This window comes from Castanea sativa, chromosome 6 (assembly GCF_040712315.1).
Source record: "Castanea sativa cultivar Marrone di Chiusa Pesio chromosome 6, ASM4071231v1".
In the NCBI taxonomy this organism is placed as follows: domain Eukaryota; kingdom Viridiplantae; phylum Streptophyta; class Magnoliopsida; order Fagales; family Fagaceae; genus Castanea; species Castanea sativa.
The window spans coordinates 6,738,867-6,759,241 of NC_134018.1; the positions used below are offsets into that span (position 1 = coordinate 6,738,867).

At 37.6% G+C, this 20,375-nt stretch overlaps 1 protein-coding gene across 1 annotated transcript; it reads left to right on the forward strand.

Annotated features, from left to right (window-relative positions):
• Positions 1 to 1,778: 1,778 nt before the first annotated feature.
• On the forward strand, positions 1,779 to 20,074 carry LOC142640584 (TMV resistance protein N-like). The gene is made up of 10 exons (XM_075814750.1): positions 1,779 to 2,338; positions 12,969 to 14,079; positions 14,243 to 14,515; positions 14,604 to 15,404; positions 15,496 to 16,340; positions 16,439 to 16,603; positions 16,691 to 16,900; positions 17,112 to 17,453; positions 17,539 to 17,634; positions 19,670 to 20,074. The coding sequence occupies exons 1-6, from the start codon at positions 1,848 to 1,850 to the stop codon at positions 16,569 to 16,571; spliced, it is 3,654 nt and encodes a 1,217-aa protein (XP_075670865.1). The 5' UTR covers positions 1,779 to 1,847; the 3' UTR covers positions 16,572 to 16,603; positions 16,691 to 16,900; positions 17,112 to 17,453; positions 17,539 to 17,634; positions 19,670 to 20,074.
• The last annotated feature ends 301 nt before the right edge of the window (positions 20,075 to 20,375 follow it).

Genomic DNA, 20,375 nt, shown 5'->3' on the forward strand with positions numbered 1-20,375 from the left:
AAATTGTATGCAAGGGAGATATAATTGTGCAAAAAACTATAAAGAAGGTAGAGAGGTCATAAGGTACCAACTACCACAACCAAAAACATGTTGCTTTTGTAATGCCCGTTTGTCGAGAGACATACTGAATATATTGCAATAATGGAAAAATATCTTCACTAAATATACCAATTTGTCCTAAATTAATGGGGCTCATTTGTGAGCAAACACCGCAAGGCAGACATTTTAGGCATTATATACGGTTTTATAACAACATTTCAGTCAAGGAATATATATATTCTATGCTCAAGGTGCCATCTATCATAAAATTGGTAGTCTTTTATCACATACACTTCATAGTGTGTGGCATCTACAATTGTATATCTACAATACTGATCTTGAAATGCAATGTAGAATAAAACCGAATCTCTCTAATATAGTAAATTAGTAATATTTCATATTTCTCTATATACTTGAAGTGGAGTGAGATTGGTAAATAGTATGCTTTTCAAATGCCGTTCATGAACTAAAAAGTCAAGACTTAAACCTCATTTGGTTCCCCAAAAGCAAAGGAAAAGAAAGGAAAAGAAAAGAAATTTTCAATTTCAACTAATAAAATGTCATCTCATTTACTTAGGGGCCTCCAAATAATATATTTTTAAATGTTTTATTTTATTTTATAATTAAGGTCACATGATAATCCACGGGATAACTTTTTTTTTTTTGGAGAAAGAAAACTGGGAACTTTTATTGAAAAAAACTTTTATATTCTCCATACTTGCAAAATATTCAGAAAATCAAATATCAATAGCTATATCATCAATTAAATGTTTAAATTTTAAGTTTGTAATCTAAAATTATGCATCAAAAATAAGTTTATGGATTGAATAGTAAATAAAATCCAATTGGCATGAAATTTGACATGTGTATTAAGGATATACAGTATATGTAATCTAATAGTTAGATTTTTAAAATATGTAATTGTGTTAATTTTTTTAGTGAGAATTGTAGCCAAATTTGAAAACTAATATTCCGTTTGGTTTGTAAGGAAGATGAAAGAAAGGGATAGAAAGGAGGAAAAAGTAAGGGAAGGGAAGAGAAGAAGAGAGAGTAGTAAACAAGCATAGAAGGATTGCATTAATACAATTTCTTAGAAAGAAAAGTCTTCTTGAACAAGTAATAACGGGTGGAATGGTACGAAGGATTGTGCTAAAAAAGAGAAATGCTATGTTTACAATATTTTGACAATAAATTTTAAGTGACAGGTTGTTATGAGTCTTTATTGGTAGAAAAAAAAATATTTTAACACTAAGTTCAAATTAGAACCAATAAAAACATACCACCTATGATTTTTTATAAAAGTGTTGTGAAAATGTTGTGAACGTAGCATTTCAAACTAAAAAAGTTTCTATAATACAACCTTTAGTCAAAATTGGTGGTTGTGAGAAAAGTATGAAACTTTATAAAAAGAGAAGAAGAAGAAGAAAAGTATGAAATATTGGTGAATTGGTCAAATGGTGTATTCACACTTTTTAATGGAAAACTGAAAACGTGTGGGACTGTCACAACTGATATATAACCTATGGATCAAGAAAGTTTCTATAGTACAACCTTTAGTCAAAATTGGTGGTGGTGAGAAAAGTATGAAACTTGTTTAAAGGAGAACAAGAAGAAAATTATGAAATATTGGTCAATTGGTCAAATTGTGTATTCACACTTTTTAATGGAAATCTGAAAACCTGTGGGACTGTCACAACTCATATAATCGATGGATCACATATAGTTTTGTCATTAAATTCATTTTGTTTCACATTTCATTGTATCTTTCTTCTATCTACATTTTCTCAACTTTTTGATCATAGATTCCAATGGCTCTCCAAATCAACGATGGAGTCTTTTCTTCTTTCACTCCCCAATTCATCTACGATGTTTTCTTAAGTTTTAGAGGTGAAGATACCCGCTATAATTTTACAGGTCATTTATATCAAGCTTTATGTGATAAGGGTTTTAACACTTTTATCGATAATGACCTTCAGAGAGGAGAAGAAATTTCAATGAAACTTCTCAAAGCTATGGAATTGTCAATGATTTCAATTGTTGTATTCTCTGAAAATTATGCATCTTCTAGTTGGTGCTTAGATGAGCTAGTAAGGATTCTTGAATGTAGGAATAACGGACAGTTTGTTCTACCTATATTTTACAAAGTAGATCCATCAGAAATACGTAAACAAAAGGGAAAGTTTGGAGTAGCGTTAGCTCAACATGAGGAAAATTTAAAGGATAGCATGGAGAAGGTTCAAAGGTGGAGGACAGCTTTGACTAAAGCAACTGACTTGTCTGGGTTGCATTACAAGGCAGGGTATGTAACTATTCACTGCTCTTCTATAAGTTATAGAGTTTAATAGTTTTGTTATAGGAATCACCAAAAAAAAAAAAAAACTACTTTTCATAGAATCTTCTACTACTAAGGTAGTTAAGTTATAAAAGTCGATGGTAGGAGTTAAAAAAAAAAAAAAAAAAATTAACGCCATATAATTTTACCAATTCTAACTACTAATTCTTGTGTACTTTTATGAGTTACAAACTTTAAATCATCTTCAGTAGGCCCAATCATGGATTAGAAAAAGGTTATGAGGGAATTAGGATTTCATCTTTGGCAAACCCCAATCATGAATGATAAAAAAATTCACATAAGAAATATGCAAAAGCTCAAAACTACATTTATATGTAAAAAATATACTAGTATTTATTCAGTATTAATAAAATATAAACTTCAATCAGAAAAATATAAGAACAAAAAAAAAAAAAACTGTTTTTAATATATTTCAACTCAATTATGTATGATTTATCAAAATGATAAAATGGCATTCGATCTTCTTTTTCACTCTAAAAGAAAAATCTAAAATTAATTTTGTTTAAAATTTAATAGCAATTTCTCTTTCAATATACATATCAAAGAGTGTTAGCTAATTTTTTTTTTTTCATTTTGTTGTGAGCTTAATCTTCACTATAATATTTATGACCAAAAGCCCTCATTTAGTAGTTACAATAAATCTTAGATAAGTAAGTACGATCACAAACCACTCTAAAAACAAGTTGGTATACTATTGAATTTTCAGTCCCTGCCATCTATTTGTACAATTATTGAATTTAAAAAAAAAAATTTAAAGTTTAAGTGTTAAAACTACATTACGCCCATAATGATAAACTTTTGTTTATAATAATAGTTTTTCATGATATGTAAAATCTTGTAAGTAATTTTTCTCTCAACAAACAAATATCATTGATTCTAAAAAATCATTGATCTCTTGAAGATGTTGTGGGGGGTAAAAATGTTCGAACAAACGTTTGGGTTTTGGACCTGATTGGTTAATACAAGTTTGTATGGTCAGGGTTCATAGGCCCACAGGTTAGTCCGCAATATAGTGGTCCAAGGAGCTGTCCGAGGAGGAGTATATCCTCGGATAAGCCCAGCAATGGCCCTGGGACTTGCTAAATGGATTGGAGGCAGAATTCTAGAAGAACTGGTGGGTAAAAGTGTGATTCAAGCACCCTTTAGAAGTAAGAACGTGTGAGAAATATCAGAGGAAAAAGCTGCTACCACCACATTAAAGGCCCTGCATCTACCTCCCTGGCTACATTAATGGGGAAATGACCTCTGAACAGTAGAATTCAGCCTTCCTGCTATTATTTAAAGACTTCAAGAAGGTGGTGGATGGGACAAGTATCTAGGAGAAAGATTTATATGACACGTGGATAAAACAGGGAAGAAGAAGAAGTATATAAGAAGACGAGAGAGGAAAGAAAGGGAGACCGACGGGTTAGCTAAAGAAGAACTAAGAACTGTAATCTTTGACATAGAAAGAGAAGTAATATACAACTCGTCCTCGGCTTACGTCCGAGGAGGTTTCTTTGTCATATTTACTTATCATTTGCATAGATTGTGGCCCTTTAGCCTGTTAATCAACTTCCAACATCCCAAACCTAGGTTTCAAACCCATACTCTACAAATTTCATTGTATAAGGCTCATTGGGTCTGAGCCCATTACTTATTTTTAGGTCCGGGTACAATTGTGCACCTACAGATGTAATGCTAAGTTAAGAATAATCAACTTTATTGTATGCTCAGTAAAACCATAAATTAATTCTTTTATTTGATAATCTATTCAATAATGACATTCAAAGAATCTTCATTGCATGCTCACTAATTAGCTCTTTTAATTGAGAGTTTATTGTAGCTTATCAAAAACAAAGCCTGCCCAAAGGACTCGTTCCCGATGCCACGCATTGATCAGTTTGTGGATGCTACGGTCGGGCATCCTCGGATGAGCTTTTTAGATATTTTTCAGGCCTATCACGAAATACCATTGACGTTGGGTGATCAGGAGAAGACTGCTTTCATTACTCCAATAGGGAACTATCATTATAAAGTAATGCCGTTCGGGTTGAAAAATGCCGGGGCTACTTACCAAAGGATGATGACCAGAATGTTTGAATCACAACTTGAAAAGACCATTGAGGTATATGTGGATGATATGGTAGTGAAAAGTAAGGCAGTACCTATGTATGTGAAAGATCTGGATGACACCTTTCAAATACTTAGGAAGTACAAGCTGCGCCTTAAAGTGTTCTTTTGGGGTGGGTTCCGGAAAGTTTTTGGGCTACATGGTGACTCATAGAGGAATAGAGGTGAATCTGGCACAGGTCAGAGCCATTCAGGGCTTGCAACCACCTTAGAATCCAAAGGAAATCAGAAATTGACCGGGATGACTGCCGCTCTCAACAGATTCATCTCTCGGTCAGCTGATGGGTGTAGACATTTTTTCCAACTATTAAATAAATGGAAAGGATTCTAATGGTCCAAGGAGTGTGCTTTAACTTTCCAGAAATTTAGGGAATATCTTTCCCGACCGCCCATTATGTCTCGGTCGGAGGTCGATGAAATCCTGTTTGCATACCTAGCCGTAGCCATCCATGCAGTCAGCCTGGTTCTTATAAGGGATGACGGCGGGGTACAAAGACCGGTTTATTATGTTAGCAAATCCTTGAATGAAGCTGAGGTGCGTTATTTGCCTTTAGAGAAGGCAATTCTGGCTGTAGTCCATGCCACACGGAAGCTTCCTCACTATTTCTAGTCCCACAACATTGTGGTGTTGACCCAACTGCCTCTCAAGTCAGTGTTACGAAGTGCTGATTACTCGGGAAGGGTAGCTAAGTGGGGAACTAATTTGGGAGTTTTTTATATCAAGTACATGCCACGCACCTCGATGAAGGGCCAGGTTTTCGCGGATTTGGTGGCAGAATTTCCCAAACCATTGTTAGAAAAAACTGCGAAGGAATCACACATGGATGAAAAATAAGTTGTCATGATCATGGGCAAAGGACCTCCGATTTGGAAAGTGTATGTTGATGGGGCAGCCAACTAGAGGGGGTCTGATGTTGGACTTGTTTTGGTATCCCCTGAGGGAATTGTTTTTGAAAAATCATTGAGATTAGCGTTCTCGGCCACTAATAACGAGGCCGAGTACGAAGGGGTCTTGGTTGGTATGAGTATGGTACGTAGAATGGGGGGAAAGGCAATTCATATGTTCTTGGATTCTCAATTAGTCATGGGCCAAGTGGCGGGGACCATGGAGGCTAGGGATCCAAGAATGCAAGAGTACCTGACCCAGGTCAAGTGTTTACAATCCGAGTTCGATTCTTTCATCCTTTCGCACGTTTCTAGAAGTGGAAACACACATATGGACTCGTTGGCTATTTTGGCGACATCCTCGGCTTAGTGTTTGCCCAGGATTATCCTCGTCGAAGACTTGCTAGAACTAACTCTAACTACTGCAAGTGCCGTCCGTATCCACCTGATAAGGCCTGGACCTAGCTGGATTGACCCTGTGGTCTCTTTTCTAAAAAGCGATATTCTTCTTGAGGAAAGGTCTGAAGTAGATAAGATTCGTCAAAAGGCGCCTCATTTCTGGTTGTCCGAGGATTAGAAATTGTATAAACGCTCCTTTTCCGGACCATACCTGCTATGTGTACATCCTGAAGCAACGGAGGCACTTTTGGAAGAGTTACATGAGGGAATTTGTGGAAGCCATACTGGGGGAAGATCCTTGGCCCATAGGGCTCTGACTCAGGGATATTGGTGGCCCAATATGCAGAGGGAAGCTCAAAACTACGCAAGAAAGTGTGACCAATGCCAAAGGTTCGCTCCCAATATTCATCAGCCTAGGGGAGTCCTTAATCCTTTGTCTAGCCCTTGGTCATTCGCTCAATGGGGATTGGATATAGTTGGGCCCTTTCCGAGGGCTGTGGGAAACAAAAGGTGGCTGCTTGTGGGAACTGATTACTTCACCAAATGGGTTGAAGCTGAGCCCTTATCAAATATTAGGGATATCGACTCCAAGAAGTTTATCTGGAAGAATATTATCACTAGATTTGGGGTACCTTACACACTTATTTTAGATAATGGCGTCCAATTTGATAGTAAAGCTTTTAGGAAATATTGTAGTGACATGGGCATCACAAATAGATACTCCACCACAGCTTATTCTCAGGGAAATGGGTAGGCCGAGGCCGTTAACAAAGTCATAGTCAGTGGACTTAAGAAGAGGCTAGATGATGCGAAGGGTAGATGGGTAGAGGAATTGCCACACATTTTGTGGACGTATTGGACTACGCCACTGAGATCCACTGGAGAAACACCCTTCTCCATGACCTATGGGGCCGAGGTGGTGATACCTTTAGAATCTGGTTTCCCCACGCTAAGGACGAGTTCTTTTAGCCTGAAAAATAATGATGGCCTTCTTGAAAAAAGCCTGGATCTGGTTGAGGAGCGGCGAGAGGCCACTATGGTCCAAATGACTTATTATCAGTAGAAGCTTAAACGAGGATATGATGCTTATGTGAAGCTAAGGCCACTAGCGCCTAGGGATTTGGTGTTGAGGAAAGTCGTGGGTACCGCCAAAAACCCAGCATGGGGAAATCTAGCACCAAATTGGGAAGGACCCTATCGGATCATCTCTGTAGCAGGCATATGATCATATCGATTAGCTGACCTAGATGAAAAAATTGTACAACGTCCCTGGAATGTAAACAACCTACAAATGTATTATTATTAATAAAAAGTACTTTTGTCGTTCGTTGTTCAAATTATCAATATGTACTTGGGTTTATCTCTCGTTATTTCTAAGTATCAAACAGAAACTTGGTCATGCATGGCCCTCGGATCACATGCCTTGTGGAAATTGATGTCTTATTGGGTGTTAAACAGAACCTTAGTTATGTCGGGTCCTCAGACCTTCTACTTTGGGAAAATTAATATTTCAAGTTACTATTTTTAAGTATCAAACAGAAACTTGGTCATGCATGGTCCTCGGATCACATGCCTTGTGGAAATTGATGTCTTATTGGGTGTTAAACAGAACCTTAGTTATGTCGGGTCCTCAGACCTTCTACTTTGGAAAAATTAACATTTCAAGTTACTATTTCTAAGTATCAAACAGAAACTTGGTCATGTATGGTCCTTGGATCACATGCCTTGTGGAAATTGATGTCTAATTGGGTGTTAAACAGAATCTTAGTTATGTCGGGTCCTCAGACTTTTTACTTTGGGAAAATTAACATTTCAAGTTACTATTTCTAAGTATCAAACAAAAATTCGGTCATGCATGGTCCTCGGACCACATGCATTGTGGAAATTGATGTCCTATTGTTTGTTAAACAGAACCTTAGTTATGACGGGTCCTTAGACCTTCTACTTTGGGAAATTAATATTTCAAGTTACTGTTTCTAAGTATTAAATAAAAACTTGGACATGTATGGTTTTCGGACCACATGCCTTGTGAAAATTAACATCCTACTTGTTGTTGAAAGGAAGTTTGGTTATGTCAGGTCCTTGAACCCTCTACTTTGGGAACATTGGCAAAAACCATATCACATTAGTGTTGAGGTGTTGATGAAACACTTGGATTACTTTATGCCCCAAATTGAATTCTAAGTTAAGTTTTTGATTGTGTATTGCTGTGTCACATATGTTATGCTCTTGAGGCATGATTTGCAAAGTATAAGCTAAGTATGTGTACTTCAATTTAAAGTTATAACAAATTGAAATATTGGAAGTGGAGTTAGTTGTTCCATTCATTCATTTTTGTGCTGATGAGTATTTTTATACTAAAAATTGGAAGTCAAATGAAAATCCAACCAGACAGTTTCTCATTAATATTTGTTAATATACATTCAAAGCAAAAATTTAAAAATCTGTTACATAACAAAAAAAGAAGTCCTAACTAGCTTAAACCCTAAGCCTTAGAAGGGGGGTTCTGCTCGGAAGTGCTGGCAGCCTCTGTGCGTTTCAGCTCTATTTCAAATGAGGTCTGGGCTTGTTTTCCCTTACCTGTTGCCACAGGTGGAGGGACATTGGGCTCGGCGCTTTGGCTCGTAGTCTTCTCGACACCATGACCCTGTTCCTTCTCTTTGTTGGAACCCTTAGGTTCTGTAGGAGTTGGAATGGGCTCTGGAATCATGGGAGGGAGTGTGGAAGATGCTGTCTCAAGGGCAGGTGCGATAAGAGGAAGTTCTTGTATCACCTAGATGTCTTGGGGGAGCCAGATGTTTTCGGGCTTCCTTAACTTGGAGGTTGAGGGAATCCCTACCACATTCAAAGCTTCCCCCCACACTTGTTGACATTATTCCCGGCATAGCTCGGCGAACTCCTCGGTTAGTTGGTTTTCTGTCGCCTTCACCCCTTCCTTGTAAGCGACCTTCTTTGCGGCCTCCATGGAGTCCTTGAAGGTACGAGTCTCATCTCTCATTTTTGCAAGCTCCTTCCTCAAGTTGGAGTTCTCTTGTTGAGATTTGGATAAGTCTTCGTCCTTCTGACGAAGAAGCTTGCGTTGCCCCTCCACCTGGGTCCTCATTGTCTTCAGGCTGGCCTCGGCACCGTCCTTTTCCCTCTTTAGCTTTGCCAACTGTGTGGTTAGCTTCTCGTTCTGTGCAAGAGCTTGGCCTAAGGACTTCTCGGTCTCCTGCCTAAGCTCCAGTTCAAGTCCAGTTTTCTTCCAAGAATCTTCCACCCACTTCTCGGCAGCAAAGACTTCCTGGATGGCCTGTGGTGAAATATCAAAATGAATGCGTTATTAGTAACGTGAGTCTCAAGTACATAAGAATGTTTCTTTCGTTAAGGTTTAATGAAAGAATAAGGTGATGATCAGACTTAGATACTCACCAGGGCCAAGTCCCCTTTTAACGAAAGGAATAGATGTGGTTGGTTCATCTTGTCCAGGGCATCCATGTCCTTAGGCAGAAGAAGGGGACGTTCCAAGGCGTTGGCCAGGTGAAGAGCGTGGCCTTGTTAGAACGCCCTAATACTAGACTGGCAGGAGATTAGTGCCCCGTCCAGTTTCAGTTCGGGAGACTAGTTAGCCGGTGCACGGCGTACCTCGACAAGGTCCCTGTTCTCCCCGCTTTCCACTGAAGGGGCACGTCCTTTGCCTTTGCTAGGTTTTTGTTGTTGTTGTTGTTGTTGTTGTTTCAGCTTCTTCTGCCTCTCCGCATCTGCCTCCTCGACTTTACTCTTCCTCTTCTTCTTAGGCTCTGGAACGGGAGGCTTAGGATCGGAGGGAGGAGGGGGTGGTGGCAAGGACGGAGGGACCTGCGACCCACCCATTCCCTTTTGAGAGACTCTCGCACCCTTCTTATTCATCAGTTTCCGTAAAGCGTCCATATCTTCTTCTTCTTCGGAACTGGGATCAGGCTGTGTAATCACCAGGCCTTGTATGCCCGAAGTTTCAGTGGGCGCGTGCTCTTCGTTCGAAAGGATGACGAGCTGCTCCTCTTGGGATCTCTCGGCTCCCTCGAGTCGAAATTGGTCTATCTCCTCGTCCAACAATTGTTGCGAGGACCCTGGCTCTTCTCGGACGGCGGTTGTCTGGGAATGTGTCGAAAGAGAAATCGCAGCGATTAGGCGAGAATATAGGATGAAGGAGGGATTGTCTGGGAGTTCGCGGTCGGAAAGGAAGTTGGGTCGTGCCATGTCTATCCTCCTACGTCGTTTGTCTCCCGCAATGATCGCGTTGTCAATTTCTTGGAAGTCTACTGATATAGGGTCGTATCCTAGTATCAGGTGGGCAGCTCTCACTTGTAGGTCTTCGCTGACGAAGAATTCGGAGCGAAGGACACGATTCAAGTCAGCAACGTTGCAGAGGCTGAGACGTGGGCGTACGTGTTGTTTATCTGTGAGAAGAAACATCCGAGAAGACGAGCATGGTCAGACTAGTGATAAACATCGAGGCAAAAAGCAATAATGTGCAATAAAATTAAAAGCGGTAAAGGCAATGGGTTTGAATCATGGGTTAGGAAATCTAACTCCTAAGGAGTCACACTGGCTCTCCCTATTCGATTGGGCAGTGAGGCCGTCAGATCAGTTTCCTGAGGCGATGACCAGTTTTCTGAGGCGATGAGGTAGTCGTCTTTCACGCCTTTGTTGGACTTGGGAAGACAGGAAATTAGCCTAACGATGCTAGACCTAGATTTAATGTAATATCCTACATTTTTGAATTTATGGCACTCGTACATATAGGCAACGTCGTGCCATGTGAGGTTCAGACCCATTTCCTCGTCCAGAGCATCGACACAAACTAAAACTCTAAACACGTTTGGTGTGCATTGATCTGGGCATAACCTATGGTTGCAAAGGTATTCACTGGTCACGTTTTTCATGGGGAGGGTCATCCCACCTTCTATGAAGGCAATTATGGGAATGATGACTTCTCCCTCTCTCCTAGCGTTACCTACGGCTTCTACTGGGCAATATCTTAAGCCTACGTCATTATGAATTTGGTATTTGGCCCTAAAACCCTCCATACTGGCGTCGGTATCTACTAAACACTTAAATCTACCCATTTGGTGGGAGCGAAAATGAAAGTTTAGAGAAGGAAAGGGGTTTAAATGGTGGCCGAAGACAGAAGCCGAGAAGGAATGAGTAAAGAAAAGTGAAAACTTACGGGAGTTGGTTAGGCGATTCTTCACGAGCGTCTAGAGAGAAAAGGTAATGATTGACACTAGATGTGATTGATTTCTGAAAGAATGAATGAAGGTACGGGTTCCTATGCGTTTTGACATGCGAGAGGCGGCCTCGAAATTAAAATTCTCCCGCTTAATTTTTTAGAGCCAATCTGGGCCATCGGATGCGTATCCCACCGTTGAACGTGGGGAACAGGATGTAACTTGCGGTCATAAATGCGCGCATTCCGGGTTTCGAAGCGTCAGAGACGGTTTAAGCTAATGAAAAGTCCCCTACACGTGCGGCGGTTTGCAAAGCATGTGGAGGGTGCGCTGTTTGGTTCAAAACTCTATTTCTCTCCTCGGATGGGAGGGAAAAATAAAGTTTTGAGGGGCTATCGTGGGGGGTAAAAATGTTCGAACAAATGTTTGGGCTTTGGGCCTGATTGGTTAATACAAGTTTGTGTGGTCAGGGTCCATAGGCCCACAGGTCAGTCCGCAATATAGTGGTCCGAGGAGCTGTCCGAGGAGGAGTATATCCTCGGACAGGCCTAGCAATGGCCTTGAGACTTGCTAAACGGATTGGAGGCAGAATTCTAGAAGAACTGGTGGGTAAAAGTGTGATTCAAGCACTCTTTAGAAGCAAGAACGAGTGAGAAATATTAGAGGAAAAAGCTACTACCACCACATTAAAGGCCCTGCATCTACCTCCCTGGCCGCATTAATGGGGAAATGACCTCTGAACAGTAGAATTCAGCCTTCCTGCTATTATTTGAAGGCTTCAAGAAGGTGGTGGATGGGACAAATATCTAAGGGGAAGATTTATATGACACGTGGATGAAACAGGGAAGAAGAAGAAGTATATAAGAAGACGAGAGAGGAAAGAAAGGGAGACCGACGGGTTAGCTAAAAAAGAACTAAGAACTGTAATCTTTGGCATAGAAAGAGAAGTAATATATAACTCGTCCTCAGTTTACGTCCGAGGAGTTTTCTTTGTCATATTTACTTATCATTTGCATAGATTGTGGCACTTTAGCCTGTTAATCAACTTCCAACATCCCAAACCTAGGTTTCAAACTCATACTCTACAAATTTCATTGTATAAGGCTCATTGGGCCTGAGCCCATTACTTGTTTTTGGGTCCGGGTATAATTGTGCACCTACAGATGTAATGTTAAGTTAAGAATAGTCAACTTTATTGTATGCTCAATAAAACCATAAATTAATTCTTTTATTTGATAATCTATTCAATAATGACATTCAAAGAATCTTCATTGCATTCTCACTAATTAGCTCTTTTAATTGAGAGTCTCTTGTAGCTCACCAAAAAAAAAAAAAAAAAACTACTCACTCATGAAATCCAATTGTAAAGTAGTCTTAGAGATGAATCAATTACCAAAGTTAAAATGCAACACATTTTTGAATTAATTCCCAATTATACCAATCCAATTTTAATGATTTAATCAAGGAAACCATCAAGTCACAAATCAATAAATCACAAATCAACCACCCCGCATTCTTGGTGCAGTGGTCACTCCACAAGTATAAGTGCTTGTGAGGTGTGGGAGCAAGGGCTGAAGTTTAAGTCTCTAAGAGAGAGCTTCCCACACATATATACTTAGATTATACTTCAGTAGAATTTCTATCTTGTATCTAAAAAACTAAATTCACAAATCATAAAGCACGCAATAAAAGTAATAGACAAATAACACAATGTTATGGTGAGGAAGTGAAAAAAATTGATAGAGAACATCTCTAATTGAATAAAAAAAAAAAAGATTTCAAGGGCAACGCAACCCAAATAAGACACTTCACTATATGAAGAGAAGTTACAAATCCAATACAAGACGCTTGCCCCTAGGCACTACTAATTAGATGAACTTACTATTCCAACCCACAATAACTTTTGAACTCTTCGTACATGAACAACCCATCAATGTATAATTTCAAATTGTCTAACTTATTATATGTTTCTTATGCTTTGTGTGTGACAGCTATACTGAATCTGAAACTCAATTTATCCAGAGAATTATTAAAGAGATATTAGATAATAAATTGAATCGCACTCAGTTATTTGTTACTAAACACCCAGTTGGAATAGATTCTCGTGTGGATGCTATAGAATTGCTTCTAGATATGAAGTCAAATGATGTTCGCATGGTAGGGATTCATGGTCTTGGAGGAGTAGGTAAGACTACAATTGCAAAGGCTATTTATAACAGAATCGCTAATTGTTTTGAATTGAGTTGCTTTCTAGAGGATGTCAGAGAAAAGTTTGGAACAAATGATGGCATAATCAAACTACAAGAGATGCTTCTTTCTAACATCTCACAGGGCACATATGTAAAGGTAGACAGTGTACCCAAAGGAATTATTATGATAAAGGAAAGGCTTTGTCGTACAAGACTTCTTTTAATTCTTGACAATGTGGATGAGTCAGAAATGATGGTAAATTTGCTTGGAGAATGTAATTGGTTTGCTTTAGGAAGTAGAGTCATTATAACAACAAGAGACAAACAGGTGCTAACCACTTTTGGAAAAGATCATCAAAATTATGAGCTTGAGGAGTTGAATCAATCTGAATCTCATGAACTCTTCAACCTGTATGCCTTCCAAAAAATTGAACCTGAGAAAGATTATTCAGAAGTTGCAGAGCAAATCATACATTATGCCAATGGCCTTCCATTAGCTCTTAAAATAATAGGTTCTGATTTGTGTGGAAAAAGTGTATGTGAATGGAAAAGTGCATTAGAAAAGTATAAAAACATCCCTCATGAAAAAATTCAAGAAAAGCTCAAAATAAGTTATGACGGACTTGGAAAGACTGAAAAGGAAATTTTTCTAGATATTGCATGTTTCTTTAAGGGATTCAATAGGAGTTATGTAGAGAGTATATTAGAAGCTTGCAAATTATATCCGGGTTATGGAATTGGAAAACTTATTGATAAGTGTCTCATAACTGTTGGTCAATCTGGAAATTTGTGGATGCATGACTTGCTTCAACAAATGGGGAGAGAAATTGTTCAACAAGAATCAGAAAAGCTTGGAAAACGTAGTAGGATATGGTGTTTTGAGGATGCTTATGAAATACTGACTGCAAATATGGTATAAGCTCTTTTGTATCTTTTTTTTTTTTTTTTTTTTTCCATTGATCATTTTTTTCTTTTTAATGTGGAAGAAAATTTAATTTAATTTGTATAAGTTTGTTTAATTTTTAAAAATTTGTATAGTTCTATTATTTAGTGTAACTAGTGCTTTGTTCAACTAGGGATCAAGTAAAATTCGGGGCATTAAGTGCTACTCACCTCAGCTGATAACGATGCCAATAGAGGCTAAAGCTTTTGAAAAGATGAAATATCTCAAATTTCTTATGGTTCGTAACGTACGCATTTGTGAAGAACTCACATATCTCCCTAACGGGTTAACTTTGCTTCAATGGCCTGAATTTCCATTTTCTTTGCCATCCAATTATTATCCTCAACAACTTGTTGCACTTGAGATGCCAAGAAGTCTTACTAGATTGGAGACAACATTCAAATTGGTACGAGTATTAGTATTTATAAATTATAATTTCTTTAAAATTTATATGAATGTTGGTCAAAAATTAATTTTGTTTCTTTGTACTACAGGGAATCCAACTAAAATATTTAAAATATATCGATTTCAACAGGTGTGAGTTCATTACAGAATTACCTGAGCTGTGTGCCCCAAACTTAGAAAAAATGGATCTTTCCTATTGTCAAAATTTAGTTAAGGTTAATGAGTCTATTGGATTTCTTGATAAGCTTCGCATATGGAAACTCCAAGGTTGCCGAAAACTTCAATTTCTTCCAAACAACCTCAGGTTAAAATCACTTGAGGAGTTTTGTCTTAGAGACTGCTTGAGGCTTGAGAAGTTTCCTAATATTGATCCAGAAATGAAATGTTTAAGGGAATTAAATTTAGGTGGGAGTGGTATACGAGAGTTGCCTTCATCAATCAAGCATCTCACTCGGCTTTCTACCTTAGACTTACAGGATTGCAAAAACCTTAGGTATCTTCCAGATGACATCTATAAATTGCAACTTCTTATTGGACTATATATTCCCACTGCCAAATTGAGACAGACATGCGATTATTTGGATGGCTTTTCTAGTTATGGGTTTTTGAGGTTGGGTTTCTTGAATTTCAAGGGCAATAAAAATATAATTGTATTAGATTTTTTGATGAAACCCGAGTACTTCCCCGTATTGAATAATCTAGATCTATCTGTAACTAATATTGTTAGCATCCCCGAAAGCCTTAGCAGATTTACTACATTACAGTCACTTGATATAGGAGATTGCAAGCAGCTTCGGGAAATTCCAAGGCTTCCACAATCTGTACAAGTTGTGGATGTAAGCAATAGCTGCTCGTTGAATCCACAATCCTCAAGCAGATTATTGAATCAGGTTTCTCTGTTTTTTATGTTAAGTTCTAAAGAAACAATTTTTGTTAATTTCTTCCCTAACTCAATTTGTTGAATTTGCTAATTGAATGCAGATTGGAGAATTTTTAGGGATTTTTCCAAATAAAGGTTGCAAGGGAACAAGAAGCAGGATATCAATGGATCCACAAACATCTTCAACCGAAATATTGGATGTGGTTCGTATTCATCACTCGTTGTGGCTTGACATGGGCTCTAAACCTGAAGATGATTATTTTATAATTAAACTACCAGGAACTGAGATTCCAAAGTGGTTGAACTTAAACCATGAGAGTGATGGAAATGTCATATCATTTTGGGTTGGTCGCACATTTCCAAATATTTTTGATGTCTGTTTTGCTTTTGGACCGCTGAAATATTCATGGATGTCATCTTGTACTGTTTACCTTTCCATCAATGGCTGTAAAAAAGAGTTCCTTAGTTCAACTCTTACATATGAGTTCTCCAACCATCTGTGGATATTTTCTTTATCTAATAACGAATTGCAGAATCGATTGAATAAGTCAAACCCATCTGAACAAAATTACGTTGAGGTAACATGTGAAATGGAGGATTGGGTTAAAAACCATCCAAGAAGGTGGGGGGTCCGTGTAGAGTGCATCTGTTGTTCCCAAAAATCTGATGTAATTCAGTTGCCGAGTCCAAGTGCTACGCATAGCTGTGGGTCTTCCTCAGTCCCTCTTTTACCCACTTCTAGCTGTGGCACTGATATGGATCAATGGGCTTTCAAAAATGGAGGAGATTCTAGACATTGGCCAAGAAGAAACCATCGACCACCACCCTATGCCAGACGTCCCCAAAAACACTACCTGTCCCACTTCGGATGGCTTCGAATCCGATTCCATCTCTGGAAACGGAGCTCTCGTCCAACCCGAATTCCAACTGCAACGCTCAAGTGCAGGTACCTTCTTTTTATTTATTTATTCACTCTCAGTTTGGAAAACCAAAGAAATTGAATCAAACAAGTTTTCTGTGTTTTTTTTTTTTTGGAAACTCGAGGGCTCTAATAAGGGAATTGGAAGAGATAGGTCCCAGGTCTTCCAACAATGGAGAAGAAGATTCAGGGCTTTCAATGGCCCACACTTTTGTCAATGATTGTTCCAACCCCAAGTTGTGTCCACCATCAAAGTAGACAAGAAAATCTTGATCGAATTCGATGCCAAGGTATGCCTCCTTCTTTACTTGCATTGTTGGATTCACATCTTTGGGTGCTTCTCTTTCTATATCTCTTAATTAAAGGCTCAATTATAGGATTGTGGCTCAAGTATTTACTGCAAACACTTGAATCAGTAATGATGACAGAGCCACAATTTCAGCATTGTTGGGTTGATATCTGTAGCAGTTGATGAAAGCAATTCCTCATACATTGGAGTTTTGTGCCCAAAAATGATCATTCTGTTCCCTAGGATCCTCTGTTCTGATATTGTGATGACTTCGTTCTAGATGGAACTGGGTACAGATGTAAGTCTTTTCTTTGATGTCCTTATTTTGTAGACGTTAGAATGAATCTCTGTATCTGCAGCTATGAACAAGGTTCCTATTAAAAAGTAAGCATTATTCATGAGCAAATAGTTATACTTGTATGTCCTGTACAAAAAATATACATGGCTTTAACTTTCTTATAAATAAAAATACTGTGGAGAAGAGGTCGCTTATTACCAATGAGCTGTAGTTGAATAGGTACTTCCTCTGCCAATAATAATGGAATGGAGGGTGAGGTCATGGTTTCAATAGGAGAAAAGGAAGAACCTGAACTGCAGCTCCAAGAGCAACAACTTCGTTAGGATTTACTATCACAATGGGATTTTTCCAGTCATCTTCCTCACCAGTTCCTGAACAGCTGGGATGCAAGTTGAACCACCAACAAGGATTACTTCATCTATATCTTTGAAGGAAAGCTTTGCATCTCAAGGCAGTTTCAACCTGTCCTCGATAGACAAGCATGCTCTATGTCTCACAGAGAGTGCGAGAAAGTGAAAATGGAGCTGTCATCTCTGACTCAGACCAATATTAGGTATGTGGCTAATTATATTACTTCTTTCCATAATTGGATCTCTCTTTTTCATATTTACTGAGAATGTACTTTTTTTTTTTTCCAGTTTACCTTTCATTACCACCGCTGCAAATGGCCCAAAACACATTGACACCACTCTAAGGGTCAAGTTTGAAGAATTGTGTTGAAATTTATTAGACAGGTATGCCTTTTGACAAATGCTAGTCTGTAGTTTCCCTCTATGCATGTTCAGAAATAGAATAACTACAAAAGTATCAGTCTACTAAAAGTTAAAAGATTATTGAAATTAACAATTTAAGCTTTTGCAATAAATGATAGATTACCACAATATCATTATAAGTGATCCAAGTTCTCTAGTATGGTAATAGTTGATTAAGTCCACCACCGTTATTAATCAGGATATCAGCACATGTCATTGTATGATACAGGTTATACTAAGTTGCTATCTCCAATTAGTTACACTAATTGTTGATATAATATTAAATTTCTGAGTCTAAACTTTTGCAACAAGTGATAATTTAGAATGATATCTAAACAGTGATCCAAATTCAGATTCTATTTCTATTCTATCCCCCATCAACTTTAACTAATTGTTAAATGAGTAAATTGACTCTACTTTATCATAACATCAGAACACGTCATGGTATCAAACTGGCAATCCCAAGTTCCTATCTCCAATCAGTCTACCAATTATTAAAATTCACAGTTTAAGCTCTTGTGTGTGAGCAGTAATCCAACTCCAAATTCAGTGTGTAATCTACAAACAGTTGAGTTATTAAATATAAGAACATATATAGTAGAAAATTGGAACCTTTTCAGTGATAAGAAAGTGTGGTTAGGATTCACCACAGCTGCTTGTCTCTTAGAAAATTTATCACCTTCCATTGCTGCCACTGCACTGTTATGCTTGCATATCCTGTAAAAACAATATACATGGCTTTAACTTTCTTATAAAAAAAAAATACAGTGGAGAAGAGGTCACTTATGACCTATGAGCTATAGCTCACTTGGTACTTTCTCCTCCAATTATAATGGAATGGAGGGTGAGGTCATGGCTAAACTCAATAGGTTCATACTTACCAATAAAAAAAAGAGAAAAGCTATGTTCATAACATTTTCACAACAAATCATAGGTGGTAAGTTTTTATTGGACTATGATTCCACAACAACACTTCTCTAAAAAAAGTTTTCTTGTTGCATTTATCCTTTCCCTTTTTGTTAATATTGTACCTCTTGTAACCAATGATTAAGTTAAAATATCCCGTACATACTTAGCAAACAAACAATATCAAGTAAATACTTTGCAAAAAGAAAATCTCACGTATATATAATGTTAATTTTGCATGTTAATGCTCCCTCCCAGTTTAAAATATTTGTACATTTACTTGATCAGTTCAAACAATTCCATATTATTTGGACCATGATTTTTCAGTTAAATTTCTTTTAAAAATTTTTTGATTTTATTTTATGCCATTCACAATACACATTTTATTAAATGTCAAAAATTCTTAATCAGAATTAGTAGGGCACAGTGGTACAGCTGCACAATTTAGGCACTAATTTCTAGTTGGAAGATGCAAGAATTGTGGTTTCACTCTCAAGTTTGATTGTGCCTTGAATCCACACAATCATTCCTAGAATGTTCACTGAAGGGATTTTCACCATGTATTATAGCCCATGATGGATCTATGCAAGCATTGTTCAATGTGATATAGAGCTTCTTAATGATTTTGCATGTTCCTCTGTTCTTAACCTCTTGCAGAATCATGTAAAACCATACATCTGAATTATTATTTTGTTTAAAAATAATATTCTTCGTAGATAGTTTTTTTCTCTTTGCAGTTAAAGTTTTGAGCTTGTTCTATACAATTTACAAAAAAAATTGCATCAGGTGTTATTACAATTATTTTCATAAGCTAGGAAGTACAGACATGGACACGGGTACGACATGGTGACATGAACAATTTTTGAAAAATTATAATATGAAACAGTTGGTATGACATAGGCACGACACGGATACAACATGGGTATGGCATCCTAAATGAAGTGTCCATACTTCCTATGTCATAAGTAAAGTCCAATCTTCACCCTACTTCTACATTTAAATGAGCATAAAATACAATATATCTCTTGTAACTGATGTGATAAAAAAAAGGCTGTTATCTGTAACATGAAAATAAATATTCCTTGACTTTGACAAGGTATAAATTTATTAGGTAAAAACTGGATGTCCGGGACAGCGTAGGTTTTGAATGTGATGACAAGTTACTGAAGCTTGGTTCACATATTAGTAATTTCCAAATTTTCAAAGATGATGATGACTACATTGTGATTCATTGGTGAAGTCGAAATTTATGCTGGTTTTGAAGAAAATGCATCAGAGACCTGACAGTTTCTAACACTAAACAAGAAAGAAGGTGATAGGATGAAGAATAGAGCAGGAGGTTGAGAGAGAGAGAGAGAGAGAGAGAGAGAGAGAGAGAGAGAATGTAATGCTGAATTCTCATTAATTATTATTCTGTACAGAGAACTCCTTATACACCAGAGGAGTAGGGTTAATTACAGAAACATATACTAACAAAATTGATGTAATTGCAACAGATCAATCAAATTCTTCCAAACGACTCTAACAACTAACTGCCTAACATCTTCTACAATAGAAAGCTACAGGTAGCTGAGAGAATTTTATCTATTACAAGACTGAGAAACAAAATTGAAAATACCCCTTTATTGGAGGACCAAAAAGTGTAGTTTGGCCTTCATTTTTCCTCCTTTTTTATTTTACTAATCACTTTGACATACATAAGTTTTGAAATGGAGGAGTTGGAAATGGTTTCCAAGGGTCAAATGCCACCAAGAAACATTGTAGTCCAATTAAAAAAAGAAATTAAAAAAAAAAATTCAGGATATCAAAGCCCACCA

What these genes read in the sequence shown, in the direction of transcription:
- LOC142640584 (XM_075814750.1), top strand. Translation starts at nt 1,848, where the DNA reads ATGGCTCTCCAAATCAACGATGGAGTCTTTTCTTCTTTCACTCCCCAA. An exon ending in CAAGCAGATTATTGAATCAG is followed by an intron (nt 15,405 to 15,495) that starts GTTTCTCTGTTT and finishes AATTGAATGCAG; the next exon opens with ATTGGAGAATTTTTAGGGAT. An exon ending in ACTGCAACGCTCAAGTGCAG is followed by an intron (nt 16,341 to 16,438) that starts GTACCTTCTTTT and finishes TGGAAACTCGAG; the next exon opens with GGCTCTAATAAGGGAATTGG.